This window comes from Vespula pensylvanica, chromosome 22 (assembly GCF_014466175.1).
Source record: "Vespula pensylvanica isolate Volc-1 chromosome 22, ASM1446617v1, whole genome shotgun sequence".
Classification (NCBI taxonomy): Eukaryota; Metazoa; Arthropoda; class Insecta; order Hymenoptera; family Vespidae; genus Vespula; species Vespula pensylvanica.
The window spans coordinates 1,236,670-1,258,192 of NC_057706.1; the positions used below are offsets into that span (position 1 = coordinate 1,236,670).

Sequence of the window (21,523 nt, forward strand, 5' to 3'; positions counted from 1 at the left end):
TTTTTTTCTTATAAATTGAACTTTACACTATTGAATATTTTTTTACAATTTTAAGATAAGAGCATGGAGGATTCCTGATATATGGCCTTTACTATTTAAATAATTTATTCTCCAAACAATTCAATAGCCAAACTGGAAGAAACTTACCACTCGTTGATTCTTCTTCTATTTCTTCCACATCTGGCTCAATGTCTATATCATTCACATCTTCTTCAGGTTCTCCATCCTCTACCTAGTAGCGTTAAGATATTCGATACTGAAGACTTCAATCTTTTAATAATGTGAAATATAACAACGAGAACATTATAAATATTTCGTTAGAAACGCACGTGTCCCACGTTCAAATGTTCCTCATCTTTTTCGTATATTTTTTTACATTGTTATACGTATGTATGTCAGTATTTATGTATACGTGCGTGCGTGTGCGTGTGTGTGTGCGAGATAAAAAAGAAAAAATATATATATATATATATATATACCAACATATCTTTTTCATAACGACAGGCAAGACATATAGATGCATGCAAAGTAAACTACAACAATCAAAAGAAGAAAAAGAAGAAGAAGAAGAAGAAGAAAAAGAAGAAAAAAAAGGAATGCATTGCATGTGTATATAGATATATATAGATCTATATAAAAATATATATGTTTGTATATACCTCTTCCAAAGGCTCAGCACTGTAATCATCCATTTCTAAGACACCTGGTATCTTTACAAATTCTTCGAACACCTCGTCCTCTTGTTCCTCAGAAGCATCAGCAACGTAATAATTATTCGCGTCACCTTTTTTTAAAATATTTCTCTCAACCTCATCATCGTCTTCATCACTTTTATTGTCCACTTCTTCTAACACATCGATGTCATCTAAGTTTTGCCGATTTAAATCGTCGTCATCTTCTATATCAGATTCTCCAGGATCTATACCCTCATCTTCAATATATTTAGACGACTTATTTATTATTTCCTTTTAGATATATTTCAATGTAGAATTTTAAATGATAATATTACCTTCGTCTGCTTCTTCCTTTGAAGTCGTCGTTCCTTTAACACCACCATCATCATCATCATCATCATCATCATCATCATCATCATCATCATCTTCTTCTTCTTCTTCTTCTTCTTCCCGTTCCTCATCTTCTTTACTGTCACGTTCATCTACTTCTTCATACTCTTCTTCGCTACCTAAACCTTCGTCTTTATCTTCGTTTTCATCTTCATTTTCTACTCCTTCCTCCCCTTCATTTTCATCTTCTTTTTCCGCTCCTCCTTTTTCTTCTATTTTGTCTTCAGCTGATTTTGTCGTTACATCAGCTGTTTCTTCTTCTTCTTCTTCTTCTTCTTTCTCTCTTTCCGTCTCTTCTTCTTCTTCTTCCTCTTCTTCCTCTTCTTCCGTTTCTTCTTCTTCTTCTTCTTCTTCTTCTTCCTCCTCCTCTTCCTCTTCTTCCTCTTCCTCTTCTTCTCCTTCCTTCCCTTCTTCCTCTTCTTCTTCGTGACTACCTTTTACTTCTTTTTCATCATAAGATTCATCTCCATGACTTGGAAGAGTATCATCTACCCATCCATCAAATATATTAGCCCATCGTGATTCTGTTATTGGCGTATCCACTAAAATGTTATTAAATTTTATTAGACATGTCAATCAATCAGTTTTTTTTTTTTTTTTGTATACGATTAATGTAAAAATTATTTAACCATGTTATAATTTATTATTTTGTTGAATATATACATACACATATACATAGATATGTATATATAACTTACCATCCGTAGCTCCCCTATGCTCAAAAATAATTATGCCAGTTAAAGCGACGAGTACGGCCAATAATATGAAAAATATAATTCGTGCACACCAATGACCACCCGTACTACTTTCCTTGTAAATGTGTAAAGAAACATTATCTGCTACACTTTCGGTTGGACTTGTCAACGTTGGTGGAGGTGTACCAGACTCTTCTTCTTCTATATAAATAAATAATAAAAGAAATGATCCCATTAATGTATATTACGAGAGGATCTTTATATTTTTAAATATGTAAATGTGTAAATTATATGTACACGTTTTTTATTTGTGTATATATATATATACATATATTTTTTATATATTTTATTAATGTATTTAATGTAATTAAATGTATGTACATGATTTATACATACATATATATATATTTTTTTTCTTCTTTTTAAATATTTTGTTATTATATTAGTTATATATGTATCGAATTGACTGAATATCAATGACGAAAAATATATTTTTTATATAAATATTTATTATTCGTTAACGGGAAAAAAATGGGAAAAAAAAAAACTTGAAAATGATAAATAATTTAACGAGAAATGCTTTTGGATTGGATAATACAGGTTAATCTATTTTTGAAAGCCAAAAGCCAAGCTGGCAGGGTATCTAAAACCAACATTTTCTAACTTAGGTGACATTGCCAAACCTGCCTGGATTTATGTAAATTTCATATAAATACAGATTTTGCGTTAAACTTCACAATACTCTCGTCAAATAAAAGATTCGAAATTCGTACCTAATACGAAAAAGAAATATACGAAGAAAGAACAATTCACTTGTTCATTTCGCGATATAAACAATATTCAAAATTATTCAATTTACTATATTTATAATACAATGTAATCACGTAATTTTATTAATTTGATCTTGCAGATATATAACATTTTATATTATATAACTTTTATACGCTCATACTAAAAATATGTATATATATGTGTGTGTATGTGTGTGAGAAAATATGTGTGTGTGTGTGTATATATATATATATACGTGTGTGTGAATTCAATAGACACATTTTTTTATTTGTTTAATCTGTGAAATGTAGTGAAATAATGAAAAATTGAAATGCACTTTTCATTGAATACCATTTTATTATAAAAAATAAATTATTTTGTTATATACACAAACACACAAATATAATCAAATCGTGTCTACGTCATAATAATCCAAATGTTCCGTATAATTAGTAATATTTTGATAATTTATTCGTAAGAATCGCAAATATCGAAATATATCGTAAAACTTGATCGTTTATAATATAACATAAAATGATAAGACGTCAAGGCAGATGAATTTAGATCAAAATTTACGAAAGCTAAATGAAAAGGAAGCGTTTAGAAAAGAAAATGAACAGAAGAAAAATATTCATAAAAGAAATAATCTTTTTCTTATACGTTTATAGATCATGTGCTAATGTCGTTAGCTAGAAAATTTGGATTAACCACTGGCCATATTATTTTATCGATCCTTTAATCAAATGCGTGAAAAGAAAAAAGGAAGTATGGTTTTCAATAAAAAATACTTTTCGATCGATTGTATTCTTCGAAAAAAAAAAAAAAAAAAAAAAAAAAAAGAAAAAAAAAACAAAGGCGCGCGTTAAACAGCAAACGCGCATTTTCCAAGACAAAAATAAAAAAGCTAGCGCGTTGTGCTAAAAATAATCTATCATCATAAGTACCCGAAGTTACGAAAGTCTGACAAATCTAATTCGAACATAATATTTTACCTTTTTTGCGTCTCCTATCCTTTCGTTTTCTTGGTTGTACATCACCCGACATTCTTTTATTTGAAGCCCTTTCACGTTCCGTTATAATAAATGATCGAAATTTAAAATTATTTGAATGTCGAACACTCGCGACACCACTTCACTTATATTCGATTTAGGAGAACATATTCACCAGTAATGCAGTTCTGCCAAAATAAGAAATCCACTATTCCTAACGAATCGAATCGATGTCACTATATCGAATGGCTACTTCAATATCGATTTTGGAGCGAATTTTGAACGGTTGAATTTTCGCGCGGTTTTCATTTTTTTCGATCATACACGCAATAATTACTTGTTGTTATTTTATTGTTACTGTATAATGTATCATGATTCATATTGATTAGTCAATAATAGAAAGATTATTTCTCTTGGAGAGGAAATATGTACGAGATAAAAAAAGGAAAGGAATGAAAAGAATAATTTCACAGAGGACATATTTTTTATTGCAGTAAACATATGTACAATATTTAAAATACACAGAAGGTGTATATTACAGAGCACACCCACAATCCTCGATTTCAATAAATAATTTGTGAAATATAATCCTCTGTAGATTTAAGAAACGTATTTTTCGGTCCTCGAGAAATGTAAGGCACAGTCTATGCTAAGAACTTCTGCAAGATAACAATAGTTACTTGGTGAACACAACGAAAGAGTATACAAAAGTGTTATTAAATTACTAATACAATAAAATTAATATAAATAATACCGCTGATAAGTAGAATTACCATGTTTATCTGCATCGAAAACTCGAAAATATATAATATACAATATATGTATGTATGCATATACATATACACATATATAGATATATCTACACGTCTATACATATATACGTATATACATAACATATATATTCAATGCAGTCACATAATATCCTCTTAATAAATCCCATTATTATCGTTTATCAATTGATCATTGTGCAACGTTACTTTCTTCATATGGCAAAGAAAATCTTTACGAATAAATATATTTTCTTTGCCATTTACAAAAATTACAAAAAAAAAATGTATTTATGAATTTAAGAAATTTTCTCATAGTTCATTAGTATGGATTAACAATAAATTTAAATTAATTTTTGTTATTCAAAATGCAATACAAGATAATCGTTGTCGTAATATTGTTGCAAAAAAAAATATACATATATATATATATATATATATATATATATATATATATAAAATCAAATCGTTAAAAAAATTTCTTATATGTAAGATACAAGAACTCGTAAAAATTACGATTGGCTATTATATAATGAAAACTTATATTATTTTCAAAAATACACAGAGAGATTTTGAATTATTCATTTTAAAATAACTATTCATTTGATCACTTTTTATTCAGAGGATTCTTGCAGTTCACAGTTCATGAAAGTATAAAGAGAGGAAGATTCAATCCTCTGTATGAACTTATTATTTTGCAGCAAACTTTACGTGATACTTATCTAATTCCTCTATTATAATTTACTTATTTATTTATACATTGTTAATGTCGATTATCTTTATTGGACAATAAGCCAAATTCTATTATAAACCTATGCACTTGAAGGCCTTGTATGGATATGTCAAGTTTTCTCAAACTACATTGAATATAAATTGTAGTTGAAATAATTAAATAACATTTTTGTCCAATATATATATATATATATATATATATATATATATATATAAACACTTTGATTAATCTATAAATACTTGCTAACATTATCTTAGATCATAAATCTAGACGATAAACGAATTTTAATAAAGTCACATTCTCTAAAACATGGAAATAAAGAGTTCTGTACACTGTACATCATAAAAATAAACTAGAATTTTTAAACTACATAATATCTGCAATAATTAATAGGCCATAACAATTACTATACATTCTTTTAACAACTGCCCTTTTTTATTTATGACTTTATTTTTAATTCCTTCTATTCTTGTCTATCAGATTTTGGAGGGATTTTTTTTTTTATATATTCATAATAATATAGCTTATGATTGCAAAGGAAAAGTACACAATTTTGTTTAATGCAGATGAGATTTTCAAAGTATACAATGATTATCCAAAGTAAATTTTGACGCAATAAAAAATCGATCAAAGAAAAGTGTTTTATGCGAATACCAATGAAATGACCAGCAAAAGCATTGAAATCACATACTAGTATATCTATTTGCAAGTTTTCTATGCATTTTTTAAGAAATCCAAAATGCACATGATTTTCCCAGATCAATGTAATATTAGATTCAATAATTTAAATAGATAAATATACATCGCCAATTAAGAGAAAAAACTTCTCTATTATTTTAGTTTCACAAGTCATATCTTGAAAAATCTATATCTGCTGCTAATTGACAAATTTTATATATGTATATTTTATAATTTTTCATTGCATATATACCATGTGTGGCAATCTTAATAGTATTAATATTATTCTAAATATATTCAAAAACATCGTATTTCTGATATTAAACGTGTCCTAAATTTATCGAAGAATATATTTTTCCATGTAAATTACAAACAAAAAATTAACTGAATGAAGAATGACATAAGTTAGTTTCTACTCTGTTTGTGCAAACACAACATGCACACACAAGATTAGTTTCACAAAATAAAATTGATTCTTAGTAAATGCCAATTGTCTTAACAGTTATTTAGTTAAAAAATAATATGAATAATACATTTGATTAGAATATCTATACATCATAATGAATGCTGGTTATATAAACTATCACAGGATATATATACATATACATATATATATATATATATATATATATATATATATATATATATATATTGAATAATAATTTCTATTATGATATATATATAATCAAATATTAAAACATTTTATGTGTATATATATCAAATATATATATATATATATAAAGCCAGAATATTATTGTGATGAAAAAAGATAACAGTCTCATTTGTAAAATTGTAAGATCTTTTTTTTATACAGTATAGACACATTTTTTCTCGTAAATTGCAGATCAGATGTGCTCTTAAATATTTGTTTTTCTTGATCTCTTCCAAGCTTTAAACCTAATGAGAAAATTTGAATTTGTTATTAAAAAATATACAGAAAACTTCTAAGTGTCTTATCTTTATATATCCATTTTCCTGAATTATATGGAATTGTTAGATTATTAGAATGATTTATTCACAAATTATAATCCTTCGTTTAATCTAAAAAAACAGGATTGTTTGTATTTAATTGACAAGCATCAGCTTATAAGATTAACATGATTATCATTAATATCTTTTAAATAAATGCAATAGAAAATTATTTTAGATTTGAAAATAACATATGAGTGTTTAAGTGTCAAAATGATTTATAAAGAAAAACAACAAAAAACAAAGGCATCGATTTGTCATTCGTTTTCAATGCTTGTGTGCGATCATAGTTTTTGAACTTTACTACCAATATGTTTTGATAGTTATGATAATGATAACGATAATAATAATAATAATAATAATAATAATAATAATAATAATAATAATAATAATAATAGTAGTAGTAGTAGTAGTAGTAGTAATAGTAATAATAATAATAAATCATCATCATTATCATTATAATAATAATAGTAATAACATTAATAATAATAAAAATAATGATATGATATGGTAGAAATAATTTTACATATCAAGCACATAACAACATTTCATAATGCTGCTAATAGTGATTGCAAACATTTAATTTAGAACTGTTTAGCACTCAGGCCTCTTTGGAATAACAAGCTTTAATTTTGTTCAACTTTTTGTATATAGTTCAAATTTATTTAATTTAATTACTTCATGAAATTGAATTGACATCTATTACAATACAGACATACCATAGTTTTGGCATGTCTCATATGAATTTATATGTATTTACTAAACTGTATGACAAATATCTAATATTTCAATTATTCTTTTTAGAGATATATCTCAGTTATAAATTGACGGAATTATGAATGAAAAACAATGATATTAAATATATTTACCTAAAGTAATATTTCCATAATTAGAAATAGCTATTATGTTCCCTACATATTTATCAGTTAAAACTGGTGATGATTAAATATCCCCAGTCTATGAGATTATAGCTTATGCAATCGATAACACATTGTGTTATTGCATCATATTTAATGCACATACATTACCAGCTTTTTTAAAATGACGTGAAAATAAATAAATAAATAATAGAAATTTTTGTCGTGTGACGAGATGTTTAGTTTTCCACAGCATTATAAGAAACCAAGTGCATAAAAATGGCTTCTTGAAGTCTTTTGATCTTATAGCTTCAAAGGTTTTGTGCGCATAAGACAATCAGAACTTACATAATTCAAAAAATATCGAAATCGCGTGTACAAATAAAAAAAAAAAAAAGAGATGACCCTATTGCACAAGAGTCAACAATATGTAAGCGAAAGCAGTATTACATATTAATACATATATATGTACATACATATATATATCTGTACGAGTAGTAAAAAAATATATATAGCCTTGTATAGTCAGAATTGAATTTGAGTGCCATCTCTTCTTGAAATATAACTAATGCGAATGCACGGACAAAGTTTCCTCTAAAATGTGTCCTAGGAACGTAGAGCGTGTATTCTTTATATTACAGATAAATTAATGATTGCCACGTTCACTCATAGCAGTACAGGATATGTCATTTATGTCATCTCTTATTCTTCTTGTCAATGTACATTCATCCAGTTTTCTAGTATTATCATAATTATTTAACTTTCTTGACAGTGTACCAGATAGATTAATTCCATCTGTTGCCAACAAAGTGGAGCTATCAAGTCTTTTGCGATTTTCCACATTTTCATTTCCGTTTCTTTCAGATTTTTCAGATCTTAACGTATTGTTTAAACTATGATCAAATTTTTTGAGATCATTTTGTATACTTTTAATAGTATCAGTACTACTGTCATAGCGTCTTAACAAATTACTTTCATTCTCATACCTACGATTGATGGAGTCAGAATCTAGACATTTCCTGAGTGTATCGTCGTATCTTCGATCTTCTATTCGTCTAGAAAATCCAATATCATAACAATGGTCTGCATCTGTACAACGCTGATTTAAGCTATCTGTTTCATAAGCACGTTTTGTTAGCTGACTATCAAAACCAGCTCTGGCAGCTAAATGGAGGTAATTGTCGTCACCGATAGGTGCTTGCCTAAAACGGAACAAATAATTTCCATTATAAAAAGTTTTAGAAACAAATATTGATAATATTATAATTTCCTACGGCATTCGTTAATAATACATACAACTTTTACTTACTTGCTTCCATACTTGGTATCACGTGCTAGTCTTCTAAAGTAAGCTCTATGTTCGTGCTGCAAAGCATATGCAGCTTCTCTCAACGCAGTTAAAGTTTTAAAACAAGATGGGACGTCTTCAATAAGAGACCCACCACCTGGTATCACACACATATCACTTGCCCCATACACTGCCTGACACTCACATGCACTCATTAATGTTTCAAGGCGAGGCATATTGGTGAAAATCAAAGAATGTATCCTTTGTAAATCTCGATCGGGATCTAGAACCATGCGTAAACCAGCTTCTATACCTGGAGACACCTCGCTGCATCCTGGAGCTACTTCGGATGCTGCACGACAACTACGAAATACCATATAAAAATAATAAATACCATAAGTCATATAGAAAAAAATATTTCTTTACACATCTTACTTACCAAAGCCAATGACCATTGATATACGCGCTAGGATGATATTTTTCTAATCGATTACTATTCGTATGACATATCTTTGTAAGTATGTCGATCCATTCTTTTTCTTCCACGCAATTACCAGCTTGAACATACAATGCTCTTTGTGGTTGTACTATTTGAAACATATTTTTCATCTTGAAAGAATCTTCATGTAACCTTTCAACCGCGAGTATTTCCTCCAATGGAATTTTACATAAAGGTTCTTTACCTATAAAATAAATATAAAAACTGATTCAAGTACTTAATAACTTTTTATTGATAATATATAATGATGTCGACATTTTCCCTTACCTTTTGTTTTCGAGTAAGTTAAATCTTGTGTAGTTAATCTGAAGTACCTTTGTTTAAAATTTTTTCTTCCAAATCTTTTTCTACCTTGAGCCCTTTTGATCATTATTCTGTAAGAAGAAAAAACGTAATAACTATATGACTCGCCAATTACAAAACTCGTTATAGACAATAGTTTTCTTTTTCTTTTTTTTTTCTTTTTTACAATACAAACCTCTTAGTACAATCGACAGTATGCACAAAAAGGAAATATATTCTATTAGAAACATAAAGGTAACTTCAATTATATAAAATATAATCTTGTAAAACTTTTTTGTTACTACGAAAGATCAATTTTAATGAGTACACGTTTAACTTACCCTTCTTTTAACACCACTGGCTGTTCTTGCAACATCGTAGGTCGTTGTTTCGTAGCACCGCTACTGCTACTAGTCGATATAAGTTCCAAAAATTGTTTAACAGCTTGGATATGTCTTTCTGTATAAAATTCTCTGGAAAAATAAACTAGCAATTATACAGGAAAATATGATTCATTCTCTAAAGATTATTATGCATTTCTTTAACATATATGTATCCTTAATTACATACCTATATACACATTCCATATATTCCTCTTTACAAACGCTACCAGCTCCTCCTCTGCAACTCACTAAATTACCCAGACTTTGAATTGTTTTAGATATTAGTGTTAACGTTCTGTTTGTTTGAGAATCCTGTAATACAAATTCATAAGTCTAGAGATAAGAATCCATATAGATTGAAATTTTTTATTTTAAATTTGAAGCATACAGTGGTTAGTTACTTACAATTTGTTCGGTAGTGATGTCAAATAATCTTGGTCCCAATATTGCAGGTGCGAAAAATCTGAGGAAAATAAAACCGCTTATCACGGAGTAACGTACTTCTTTATTCTTTGGAAAATGAGTTGCAGCGAGTTCTCGTAAACACCAGAACATTTCACACATTAATGGCGGACATCTTACTCCAGATGTTGTTATAGCTGTGAATACTCTTTCTACATATTCCTGTAAAAAAAGAAAAAAGAAAAAAAGAATTAAAATTCATTACTTAAGTATAAAATATCGGGTTTTATTTCAATCAAATAATTTATATATTAAACTCCTCTTACCTTTAGATTTGATAAATTTGTTTGTATCGTATTTGCATCCTTTACCCTTGTAGGATCTATTTCGCAAGGTTTCCTTTCTAAAAAGACCTGTTCCATTGCTGGTCTTAATGTACTATGTAAATAATGAAGACCTGCTAATCTCATGCCTTCATCCATCATTTTACTGACTAATGTATTACCGCGGAAAATAGTTGTTGGATCACTGTAAAATGAAATGATAATTTCTGCATTGCATAATTTGATACGCGACATACATATTTGAAAGGGAAACTTACGTTAGTTTAGAAATTTCGTGACTTGCAAGTGCTCGCATCACAGAAACTAATTGTCCGTGATGTACTAACACTCTAACCAGTGGTTGTGCAGCTTCCATTTTGGAAGCCACGATTTCACCCAAAATATATACAGCAGATGATGTTATTGGTTGAACGTTAACACTTTGTAATAATAAAGTTCTCAATCTCTCATACATTCCAGAAGGGAAAACGTGATCAGCTGTATAATGAATTTTTAAACGCAAAGACCCTAAGCCTGGAAGGGTACCAGGTGGTGTTGAATTACTCGAAATTTTATTTGGTCTATGTTTTGCTGCTCTTGGTTGAAGAAAATACCTAAGAAAGAAAAAGTCAAATTAAAAAGAACGTAATATAAGATAATAAAGATAATAAATCTGCCAAAAGCAGAAGAAAGAAGACTGCTCCTTACACCATTTCATTTTAAATATTTAATGTGATGTCACAAATTAAATAGAAGAGTATAGATATAACAAAATGTACCACGCAGTTGTTGTACTAGTTGGTTGCTTCTGAAGTCCTCTTAATGTAACACGAACTTCTCCTAGAAAAGCAGGTTGTTCTCCCATACCAGGAGACGCATGCCATAAGCCAACTACAACTTCACCGACTTCTCCTCCATCAATAGAATAATGAGATACATCTTTGTCTTTATATTCCATTAACTCTGGCTGTGAAAATAGAAGATATATATGTGTATATATAAAAAAATATAAAGAAATACTTATTTATTTATTGAAATGAATAATGTAGAAATATCACTCGAGATATCTATATAAAAAATATACATACCTCAAAAACAAACGTCTCGTTAAAATAAGGAGATACTGTTTTTTTCTTAACTTTTGTGCGCTTTGATATTTGTTTACCATTACTGTAGATGACCGTAACAGTCGCAAAAGGATCACAGCCACCATTTTTAATAGTTAATTCACTACATTCTATTACTCTGTAACAGTGTAATTAAATATAATAACGAATCAACTTTTTTTAAATAGACATATCTGATCGTTGTCTCATCAAAAAATCTGTATGGATAATATCACGACTCAAGAATATCGTGACTTACCTGACTGTAAGTTTTGGTTGAACATGTCCAACTTGAGGCTGCAAAGCAAGTTCTAAATGAGCTTTGCCTTGTACCTCAGAATCGGCATCAACTGGTTTTAATGGAAACCAATGTTCTTTATTATGATATGTCGCTAAATCTTCTCTCTTTATTGCTACTTTTCCCAGAATTTTGTCTTGTTTTAAGTGCCTATCTCTATCATAGACGTAAATACCAAGGTATCGAAATTTGCGGGGTACCTCGAACTGAAACTCCTCCCCGAAGAAAGGACTGCATAAAATGAAACGTTGTAATTGGGTTGATGGAAGCTTAACGGCGATTAAAAAAAGTTCATTCAAATCTATGACAAGATGTGTAAGTAATAAAAAAAAAAAAAGAAAATATTCAATGATAATAAAAATATACTTACTTAAGTGTCCTCTCCATAGTTGTCGTTCTGAATATCTCTTCCTGGTCAAGTGACAGAGCGCAGTATACATCTCTGGTACCTGGGGACCCATGACTTCTACTTTGTAGATTTTTTGCTTCACCTATAAACAACAATCATATCGCTGCATTAACACATTCTTCTACACAACATTATTTAAATAAGCCTCGATCCTTCGATCACAATTACGTCACTACACCAACGATGGAACTGTAATTTCTCACACTCTCGCAAAACGCAAATCATTCGATTGTCAACACACGCGTACACTCATTGTCAGTCATTCTAAGAACGAAGACAGGTCTATTATTATTTTATGACGCGTTAAAATCAGTGAAATCGAAGATGAAACGAAAACAATGGAAACATGAACGTTGAATCGTTGTGTGGTCGGATTACGACCATTGACAATAAAAGAAAAATATATATATATATATATATATATCTAAAAGACGAGTTAAGTGAAATTATCGAGAAGAAGAAGAAGAGCAAGAACAAGAACAAGAACAAGAAAAACAAGGATAAGAAGTAGAACGATCTCGTGCTTTCTTCGCGTTCTAAGCGAAAGTGTATTCGTAAGTATAACAAATCTTTCGCACAATGACAATGACTTATACTTTCGGCAATCGACTTTGACTAGGCAAAAGAGAAAAGATAGAAATATACATACATATACATATAAAGTAAAGTAAAAAAAAATAAAATAAAATAAAAAAGAGAACTAAGAAAGAAAATAATAATAATAATAATCAAATTAAACGAGTACACGCGTCGATATCCAACGACGATCGATCCAAACTTCCTTTCTATTTTCGATCGAATCATCTTTCGAACGGACGTCCTGTCTCCTTTCTTCTTCAAATCTTTCGAAGAAAACCGAGCGCAAAGAGGGGTAAAGAGGCTTGGTAGACCGCGCGGTTTGCACGCGGAGGAATTTTATCGCGTATGTATACGCGCTTCGGCGGCCACGATTTCGTTTCCTGCGATCGAGAGGGAGCGCAAAAGAGAGAGAGAGAGAGAGAGTGAGTGTATGACAGAGAAAGAGAGATGCAAAAAAAGAGATAGAGAAACAGAGAGACACACGCGACATGCTGAACGTATACAGAAAGAAAGAGATAGATATATATATATATAACATATACATATGTATAATACACACGTATATGCGACAGGTACACTGGGCGCGCTAGAACACACACCACACCACACACACACGCACACAAAGAGTATCAAACAAGCACAGTGAAGAGGAGAAGGAGGAGGAGGAGGAGAAAGAGGAAAGGAGACAGATAAAAACGCGCGTACGAACGCACACGAAGAAAGAGGAACCTCCTCATCCCCTCCTTCCCCTCCCACGCTCCCCTTCTGCCTCCCTAAACACGCACATTTGCCACAAAGGCACTCTCGCGCGCACGCCTCGCGGCACCACCGTAGGGGCACCGTAGACGCGTGGGAGTTGAGAATGTAAGCGTATAACATAGGCTGATTGGAAATTTCAAGGAAAGGGTTCGTTCGTTCGTTCGTTCGTTCGTTCGTCGCGTTACAGGGAGACGGAAACACCGTGTCCGTCCCGTAACCGTTGTCCTCTCCTCTCTTTCTCTCTCTCTCTCTCTCTCTCTTTCTTTTTCTTTCTCTTTTTTCTGTGTCTCTCTCACTCTCTCTCTCTCTCTAACAACCGATCCTCAGTCCTCGCGCGTGTCTCTTCCGATAAAACAAACACACATCTCTCTGTCTGTCGTCGGACACGACTTGATGATGATGATGATGAGGATGATGATGATGATTATGATTACGACGATGATGATGATAATGACGATCACGATGATGACGATAATCAGGAAACGAACGAACGAGAATTGTTCATCCTCTTTTCATTCTATTCTTTCTTTTTTTCTTCCTCGAAAAAAGAGAGACAGAGGGAGAGGGAGAGAGAGAGAGAGAGAGAGAGAAGAAAAAAGAAATGCTCGACGCGAGCGAATGGATCCGTGTAAGTCGAAATTAGGTGACATCCCGACGACTACAGAGAGACGAAGAGAAGTAGATGGAAGAAATTCGAACTCTGAGAAACTTTTCTTTCTCTCTCTTTCACACACACACACACACACACACTTTATCTCTTTCTTTCTCTTTCTCTCGTTTTTCTCTACTCACTCACCACTTATTCGTTCGTTCACTCACTCACTCACTCACTCACTCACTCACTCTCGTTCTCGCTCCTTTTTCTTTTTCTTTTTCTCTTTCTCTTTCTCTCGCTCGCTCGCTCGCTCGCTCGTTCGTTCGTTCGTTCGTTCTTTCGTTCGCTCGTTCGCTCGTTCGCTCGTTCGTTCGTTCGTTCGTTCGTTCGTTCGCTCGCTCGCTCGCTCACCCACTCTCTGTTTCTCTCTTCCTTCGTACCACGGAACACGACTCGCGAGTAATAAGATTTTTCGACGATATTCAAGGCGTACCGACCAAACGAATAATGTCGTCTATACGATTTAACAGACAACACGCTACGAACTTATCCTCGTACCGATTTTAATCCTTAGCCTCTCTTCAACGCGAACTAGGCGCGTCTCCTCGGCCATGTTACCTCCATGACACTACTGAGTGACTACACGAACGGAACGCAAGCGGTTCGTTCATTCTGTGAATGGGTTCTAATCAGGAGCGTATCGTTTGCAAGTGGCGCCCCACGCCGGGCACCACGGTGCCCCTCCTCCTAGTTTCTTTCTCTCTTTCTCTCTTCTCTATCTATCTTTCTCTATCTTTCTCTCTCACTCTCTCTCCCTCTCTCTTTCTCTTTCCCCTTCTATACCTCTTTTTTACGCCGCCTCTTACTTCCTACGTACCTTTTTGTGCAACGACGTACCATTCGTTACGTCGTCCCGAGCGTGAGAGAATGTCTTCTTTTTTCCCCCAGCCCTTTTTAACGCTTCGGCGCTACGAACGTACTTAGTTACTTACTTACTTACTTACTTACTTACTTAGTTAGTTAGTAATTTAGTTGCTTACTGCGTCCTGTGTGGTAACGATTATTAAAGAATTTTGTTATATGAAAGAATTTTTTTTATACCTTCTTATTCTTTTTCTACTTTTTTCTTTCTTTTTTTTTTTATTCTTCTTCTTTTTCTTCTTATGTTCCTTGACGCGTCACGGCACATGAAATATGTATCGTATTTCCGTTCTCTGATAATTGTTACGGGTCAAGAACGAAATCAAGGTGAAGAACGGGGTTGCTCCCGGGGTAAGAGCTCCTCGGGGATTTCGTAAGAAAAAAATATTCATTTTATTTAAGATTATAATTATTCCAGACACACACACACACACACACACATACATATATACCCGCATACGACACACACACACGAAATAACGTTATCCACAAGATTTGAAATTAACGAGCGAGTCCGATCTCTCAGTCGGTATGCGTCATGTGATTTATTAGTTACTTGATATAATTTATGAGTGAATCGCGACGATTTATTGTATCTTAGTACACTATTTATCATAGCACTTTAGTTAGCACTCACTCACTTAGTTGCGATTCGTTCGCGATTTAAAAGAGACCTGACCATACGTATATGTGGTGTGTGTGTTTGTGTGTATACGTACGTGGTAAGCTACGTTTGTATAAGTGTACCTACTACTTGCTCTAACTTGTTCCTTCGCTCGTGAGCATCGTGTGCCTTTTTTTAAAGCGACGTAATAGACGGAACCGGAGAAAGAAATTCCTTCGTTGTTCTCTCTCTTTCTCTCTCTCATCTCTGTATAGTCGCGATTAAGGCTCTTTATTGACTGGTAGATAGATACCGGCGAGGACCCAGCTCTCGTAACGATAAGACACTCTCTATATATTTCATTGATACTTAAGGTTAACGTAATACACGCATATGTATATATGTATGTATGTATATATGTATATTTTTTTATTCATGACTGACCGACATTGATATTGCTTTTGCTGCAGAAGGCATAGATAAAATAGTCACCTTCGTCGACGATAAGACGAGAAGCCGATCAATCGATCGATCGATCGATCAATGGAAAAACTATTTCGTTCATCATCGTCTGATTCTTTCGATACACTGAATGCACGATTTGTTACTTTCATTCGAAAGATTTCGTTTTATCGATAACTCGCGATTGATTATACAAAGAAAAAGTATACGTATATATATATGTGTGTGTGTATATCGTTGATTATTAAGTTTGAACTTATAATTGTTTAATAATTTTTTAAAGATAATCGATTAGAATATCTAATTAATGAAAATAATATAAGATATTCCACAAGGACAAATATAAAATCATTAAACTTCCGGTTCTAACGGAAGTCGGGTGTTTTATTTCGTATTCTCTTAAAATATTTGACACATCGTATCATGTAAAGTTTCCTTAATATATTTTTTCTTTCTATTACTCTTAATATAAAAGATTCCTTTTTTTTTTTTTCTTTCATTTATAATTGTAGGCCAGTATAAATCAAAGTTTCGACGAACGAAAGGTATGTTAGAAAGGCAACGATATGAATGGAATTTTCGTATAATGATTAGAAAAATGATTTTGTAATAATCAATCTCCGTTCACGTCAATTTTCGACGACAAATTTTAATACACGTCGCATCATTTTTTTTAATTACACAAAGAAGTCCGGAAAGGAAATGGTTCAATTTTTACGAGAAAAATCTTCGTCGATTTTCTAACAGGAGAGATTATTTCGGAATTCGTTATTAGTTTTTTTTTTTTTTTTTTTTTTTGGAAATCATTCGTATTTTCCAAAAAAAGTTGGCAGTGACGAATGGTAAGATCTCTTGGAGTATCGTTAAACTCGATCCGTGATAATTAGGGATGTGCCTCTGTCGGTGATTAACTCAACCCCGAATTGAGAAATACACGCCTACTACCTACCAAGGGGCGAGGTAACCTAATTCAGCGAGATGTGAGTAGTAATTTTTACGGATGGCACGAGTTATTGTTTCTACATAATGACAAGTGTACATATACATATATATATAATATAGACATATATTTTAGAATTATCTAATTCTTCAAGAGCGTTAAGCGATACTGCAGGGATTATTATATATGTATGTACATATGTATGTATATATGTGTACAAGCGTATTTTGCGCATTTAACTCATGGCTCGGTATTATAAGAAAGAAAATGACGTTAGAAGGGAAACAATGGTATCTGTTACAGACGAGGACGAGGATCCAAGCCAAAGTCGACGGAAGAAAGCGGGAAACTAAACCGCGGGAACTAAACGACGTACTAAAATACAATCGCGCAAATCTGAATTTCTCGTTCTGAATTCAAAGACCGCGGAACATAATTATAAGTCGATCTTCAAGATGGATAAGGGAGAACATAAGTTCTAACGTGCGTTTAACGTGCGAATGATGGACGTATTATATCGCACGATATGAAATTAATTTTTCATCATCAGATATATATATATATATATATATATATATATATATATATATAATGTGTAATGCGTACAGTTTATACACAATGTGTATTTAAAGAAGAAGAATTTTAATTAGCGAACAGAGAGAAAGGAAGAGAGAGAGAGAGAGAGAGAGGGAACAAAGAAGTATAATATATTCGAAGGCAAGGGATAATGGATGAAGAAAATGAAAAAAAAAAGAAGGCGGGAAAAAAGGTAAATAAGACATAGTAAGTCAAAAAATAAAGAAACGAAGAGGGGTGGGGGAAAGAAAGGAGAACGCCGGTGGGTTAGAGCCATACGTATACGGGCTTGACACGTACCTACCGGGTGTCCCGAATGTCGTGCGAGAACGCTACGCACACGCGCGCTCAACGCAGGGTTAAACCACCGCTCTCGGACGAGCCTCCCATCGTTTCAGTCGACTCTCTCCCCACTCCAGCCCCACTACACCACACCACTACCACTACACACACTACACACACTACCACTACTACCATTCGTTCGCTCGAGCGCCGCCACCGCTCTTTAGACGGTGCCTATATTCTCTTCTTATCTCTCCTCGATGCGTTAAGTCCGTCTGCCTCTGGATACCCTCCTCTCCTTCTCTCTCTCTTTCTCTTTCGAACATACTCTCGCGCGCGCACAAGCGTGCGTGTCGCCGGTTAACTCCGCGCGTGTAAGTGGTGAGCCACTTCCTGATGGCGCAATGGCCCGCTTCCTCTCCGCCTCTCCTCTCCCCGCTACCCTCCTCACCTCTCCGCGCTGCTTGCCTCACCAAGCTCCGTGAGTCGACTATCCCCACCACTCCGTCCAAGCTCCCCACTACTCGACACTTCTCCTCTTTTCAGCCTTTCCCCCACCATTTAGTTTACCACTACCACGCGTCTCGACGCTACGAAATCCCAGTGACGTACACGAGCGTGGCCCGAATTCGCGAAGGGCCGCCGCGAAGTGCAAGGACGATTGGCTCTTTACTGTCTCTCTCTCTTTTTCTTTGTTTCTCTCTTTCTCTCGACCAATAGACCGTGCTACTGTTCTTTCCCTCCTTTCTCTCCCTTCCTCTGTCTCTGTCTCTGTCTTTCTCTTTCTCTCTTTATATATATATATATATCTTTATCTCTACATCCTCTTTTTCGAACTAGATGTATCTCTTTCTTTCACTTTTTCCTTTCCTTTAATCCTCTTCTTATCGGTTTGTACAATAAAATTACACGAGATGCATCGTCGGTTTAGGATTAATGATAATCAAAAAAAAAAAAAAAAAAAAAAAAAAAGAATATGCGGAAAGTCATAGTCATTACGTAGGAGGGCCACGGGAAGGATGACGACGACGTCGAAGACGATGACGATGATAGTAAGGAAGTATGTATTTCACTCTTTAGAATGGCAGGAAACGGATGGATCCGACTCGACGATGGCGATGTACCAAATGTTACGTGTCTCTCTTTTTCTCTTTTAATCTTTCTCTCTCTCTCTCTCTCTCTCCTCTCTTTTTCTGTCGCCACGCATCGATGCACGACGTGTTAAACGTCTAATAAATAATACTAATAATGATAATAACGACAACAACAATAATAATAATAAACACATAACCTTCTTCTCTTTGCATTTCCGTATGCAATAAAACTCCTCGCGCTAGCTTGGTTAAACGAGAACTAGGGATTATCGAAATCATTGGAAATTCGTTCGATTAACTTACTCTCGATTATCTTCAACGCAGGTCATCGAGCCTTCGCGTAAACACACGCTCGTACTACGATCAAACGATACGATCTCTCGCGATGAAATTACGTAAGTCGTGTCGATTTATCGCAGCGATATCTCGAAGCATAATGCGATTCATTTATCGTGAGAGCGATAAGTATCAGGTCAGGTGAGTTTATGTCTGTTATCAAGACCATCCCATTCTATTTTTTTTCTTTTCTTTTCTTTTTCTTTTTCTTTTTCTCTTCTCTTTTTTTTCTTTTTCTCTTTTTTTCTCGAATGAATTTTCTTTTAACGGCCGAGCGATTAGCCTAGCCGAGTATGTAGTACTATTTGCTTTGCAATTAGACTTTTTTCTTTTGCTCCTTTTTCTTTTTTCTTTCTTTTTCATTTTTTTTTTTTGCAGGAAGAACAAATAACGAAGACGACGCATCGTCGTTGGTGGTGGTAAATTGCACGATTAACCGTGTAATTAAGTCGGCTTCTCTTGACGAACGAAAATACGGAAATTACATGGTTCCATCGTACGTACGTACATACATACATACATACAACATATATATATATGTACACACATATACATACATCTAGTTGCATATATACAACTGACTGCTTTCTTTTCAATTTTTTCTTGCCTTTTTTCTTCGTGTTTCTTTTTTTCTTTTGCCTTTTCCTTTTCTTTTTTTTTCGTCCATTCCAAAAGGAGCCGTCTGTTAAAGCTCGAACGTCGTTGCAACGCGCTTACGCACGTTCTATCATTATGGCCGGTAATGGCCGGTAATCGCGCACACCAACAGAACCATTTTACGGTGCTATTTTGCGCGCAAGGGAAACGAGGGCCCGGTTCTCCTGTGTGAGGATTTAAAACGATTCATGGTAGGTGGAGGGAGAGATGGTCAAAAATATTTGACGTCATTGACGATACGTTATCCGAAAGTATCGACGTCCTATGCGAGTAGCATGCTTTTATACATGCACCTATACTGTATGTATACATATATGTATATGACCGAGCACCCTTCCCGTCCAACAAATTCCCTCTTCTTTATCGCCGGAAATGAAATTCTTGGGTAAATCCTTCGAATCTTATCCTCGAACCTATCGCTTCCTTTCGCACGATAAAGAATAATGCGTTCTTTATGCGTTCGTTCGAATTTCGTTTCGAATTTAAAAGAAGAAAGAAAAGAAGGAGAAGAAAAGAAAGAATATATATACAAAAAAGTCGATCGTCTTAGAAAATAATAAAGAAAAGGTGCGTAGGTAGAAAGGTCTCGTCAAAATCCGCAAACTTTTGCAAATTCTGAAAGGAAGAAGAAGAAGAAGAAAGAAAAAAAGAAAAAGAAGAAAAAGAAGTAGAATAATTTCGTTCTTTCATCGATTGAAAAGAATCACGTATTGCATCATAATTGTTTGTATACACGTTCCTCGTGCGGTCTGTTCCTTTTACGTGCCTGTTCATTGATAATGTAAAACATTACAGGAATGGGTGTCTCTTATCGGTTTACAACGAAACTCTTTTATACGTTAAGGCACGCGACTTATCGGACGTTATCTGACGCATTATGAAAGGATCGAAGATAAGTGGCTCTTATATGTATACATACATCTTATACATATATACATAACTACTTAAGTACATAAATGTATTATATACGTACGTATATACGTACGTATGTATGTATGTATGTATGTATGGATGGATGTACATAAATACGAACGGGGCTCGATAAAGTGCTAATTTATGTGTCTAATAGTGTATCGTGTAAATTAGTCCTTGAAAAATGTTTTAATGTTTTTATACGCAATGTCGTATAGTAATATATATATATGTATGTATGTGTGTGTGTGTGTACGAAAGAAAAAGGATAGTCAAGAATGTGATCTTTTTAA

The 21,523-nt window shown here is 33.3% G+C and overlaps 3 protein-coding genes across 14 annotated transcripts in view; 1 reads left to right on the forward strand and 2 right to left on the reverse strand.

Annotated features, from left to right (window-relative positions):
• The window catches only part of LOC122636562 (helicase SWR1-like), an 8,429-nt gene extending 4,715 nt beyond the window's left edge, over nucleotides 1-3,714 (reverse strand). For both annotated transcript variants that reach the window (XR_006328980.1, XM_043827921.1), the window contains exons 1-6: nucleotides 3,523-3,714; nucleotides 1,763-1,960; nucleotides 1,440-1,606; nucleotides 1,010-1,073; nucleotides 660-931; nucleotides 148-232 (exon numbers count right to left, since the gene is read on the reverse strand). Coding sequence is in view for 1 of the 2 variants with exons in the window: in XM_043827921.1 (XP_043683856.1) it covers nucleotides 148-232; nucleotides 660-931; nucleotides 1,010-1,073; nucleotides 1,440-1,606; nucleotides 1,763-1,960; nucleotides 3,523-3,574 (838 nt within the window). In the remaining variant the exon portion in view is untranslated. The remainder of the gene's footprint in view (nucleotides 1-147; nucleotides 233-659; nucleotides 932-1,009; nucleotides 1,074-1,439; nucleotides 1,607-1,762; nucleotides 1,961-3,522) is intronic.
• A 2,734-nt stretch (nucleotides 3,715-6,448) lies between these two features.
• LOC122636554 (ras GTPase-activating protein 3) lies at nucleotides 6,449-19,012 on the reverse strand. 10 transcript variants are annotated; one of them, XM_043827903.1, is made up of 17 exons: nucleotides 18,533-19,012; nucleotides 13,806-14,111; nucleotides 12,475-12,595; nucleotides 12,066-12,335; nucleotides 11,789-11,945; nucleotides 11,480-11,667; nucleotides 10,979-11,314; nucleotides 10,704-10,905; nucleotides 10,381-10,599; nucleotides 10,163-10,287; nucleotides 9,934-10,065; nucleotides 9,789-9,830; nucleotides 9,578-9,684; nucleotides 9,251-9,494; nucleotides 8,833-9,174; nucleotides 8,510-8,725; nucleotides 6,449-6,594 (listed from the first exon to the last, which is right to left on the reverse strand). In XM_043827903.1, the coding sequence occupies exons 1-17, from the start codon at nucleotides 18,555-18,557 to the stop codon at nucleotides 6,555-6,557; spliced, it is 3,072 nt and encodes a 1,023-aa protein (XP_043683838.1). In that variant the 5' UTR covers nucleotides 18,558-19,012; the 3' UTR covers nucleotides 6,449-6,554. The 10 variants fall into 10 exon arrangements, with proteins under 10 accessions (XP_043683838.1, XP_043683835.1, XP_043683832.1 ...); XM_043827900.1 differs by lacking the exon at nucleotides 6,449-6,594 and adding an exon at nucleotides 7,706-8,416; XM_043827897.1 differs by lacking the exon at nucleotides 6,449-6,594 and having other exon boundaries at nucleotides 7,706-8,725.
• Nucleotides 15,507-21,523, forward strand: part of LOC122636583 — a 16,016-nt gene continuing 9,999 nt past the window's right edge. Inside the window, exons 1-2 of one of the 2 annotated variants that reach the window (XM_043827956.1) lie at nucleotides 15,507-16,089; nucleotides 20,040-20,161. In XM_043827956.1, the coding sequence (XP_043683891.1) occupies nucleotides 16,056-16,089; nucleotides 20,040-20,161 (156 nt within the window). In that variant the 5' untranslated portion in view covers nucleotides 15,507-16,055. Of the gene's footprint in view, nucleotides 16,090-19,051; nucleotides 19,803-20,039; nucleotides 20,192-21,523 lie in introns of those variants that run through there. The other variant, XR_006328983.1, reaches the window with a different exon arrangement.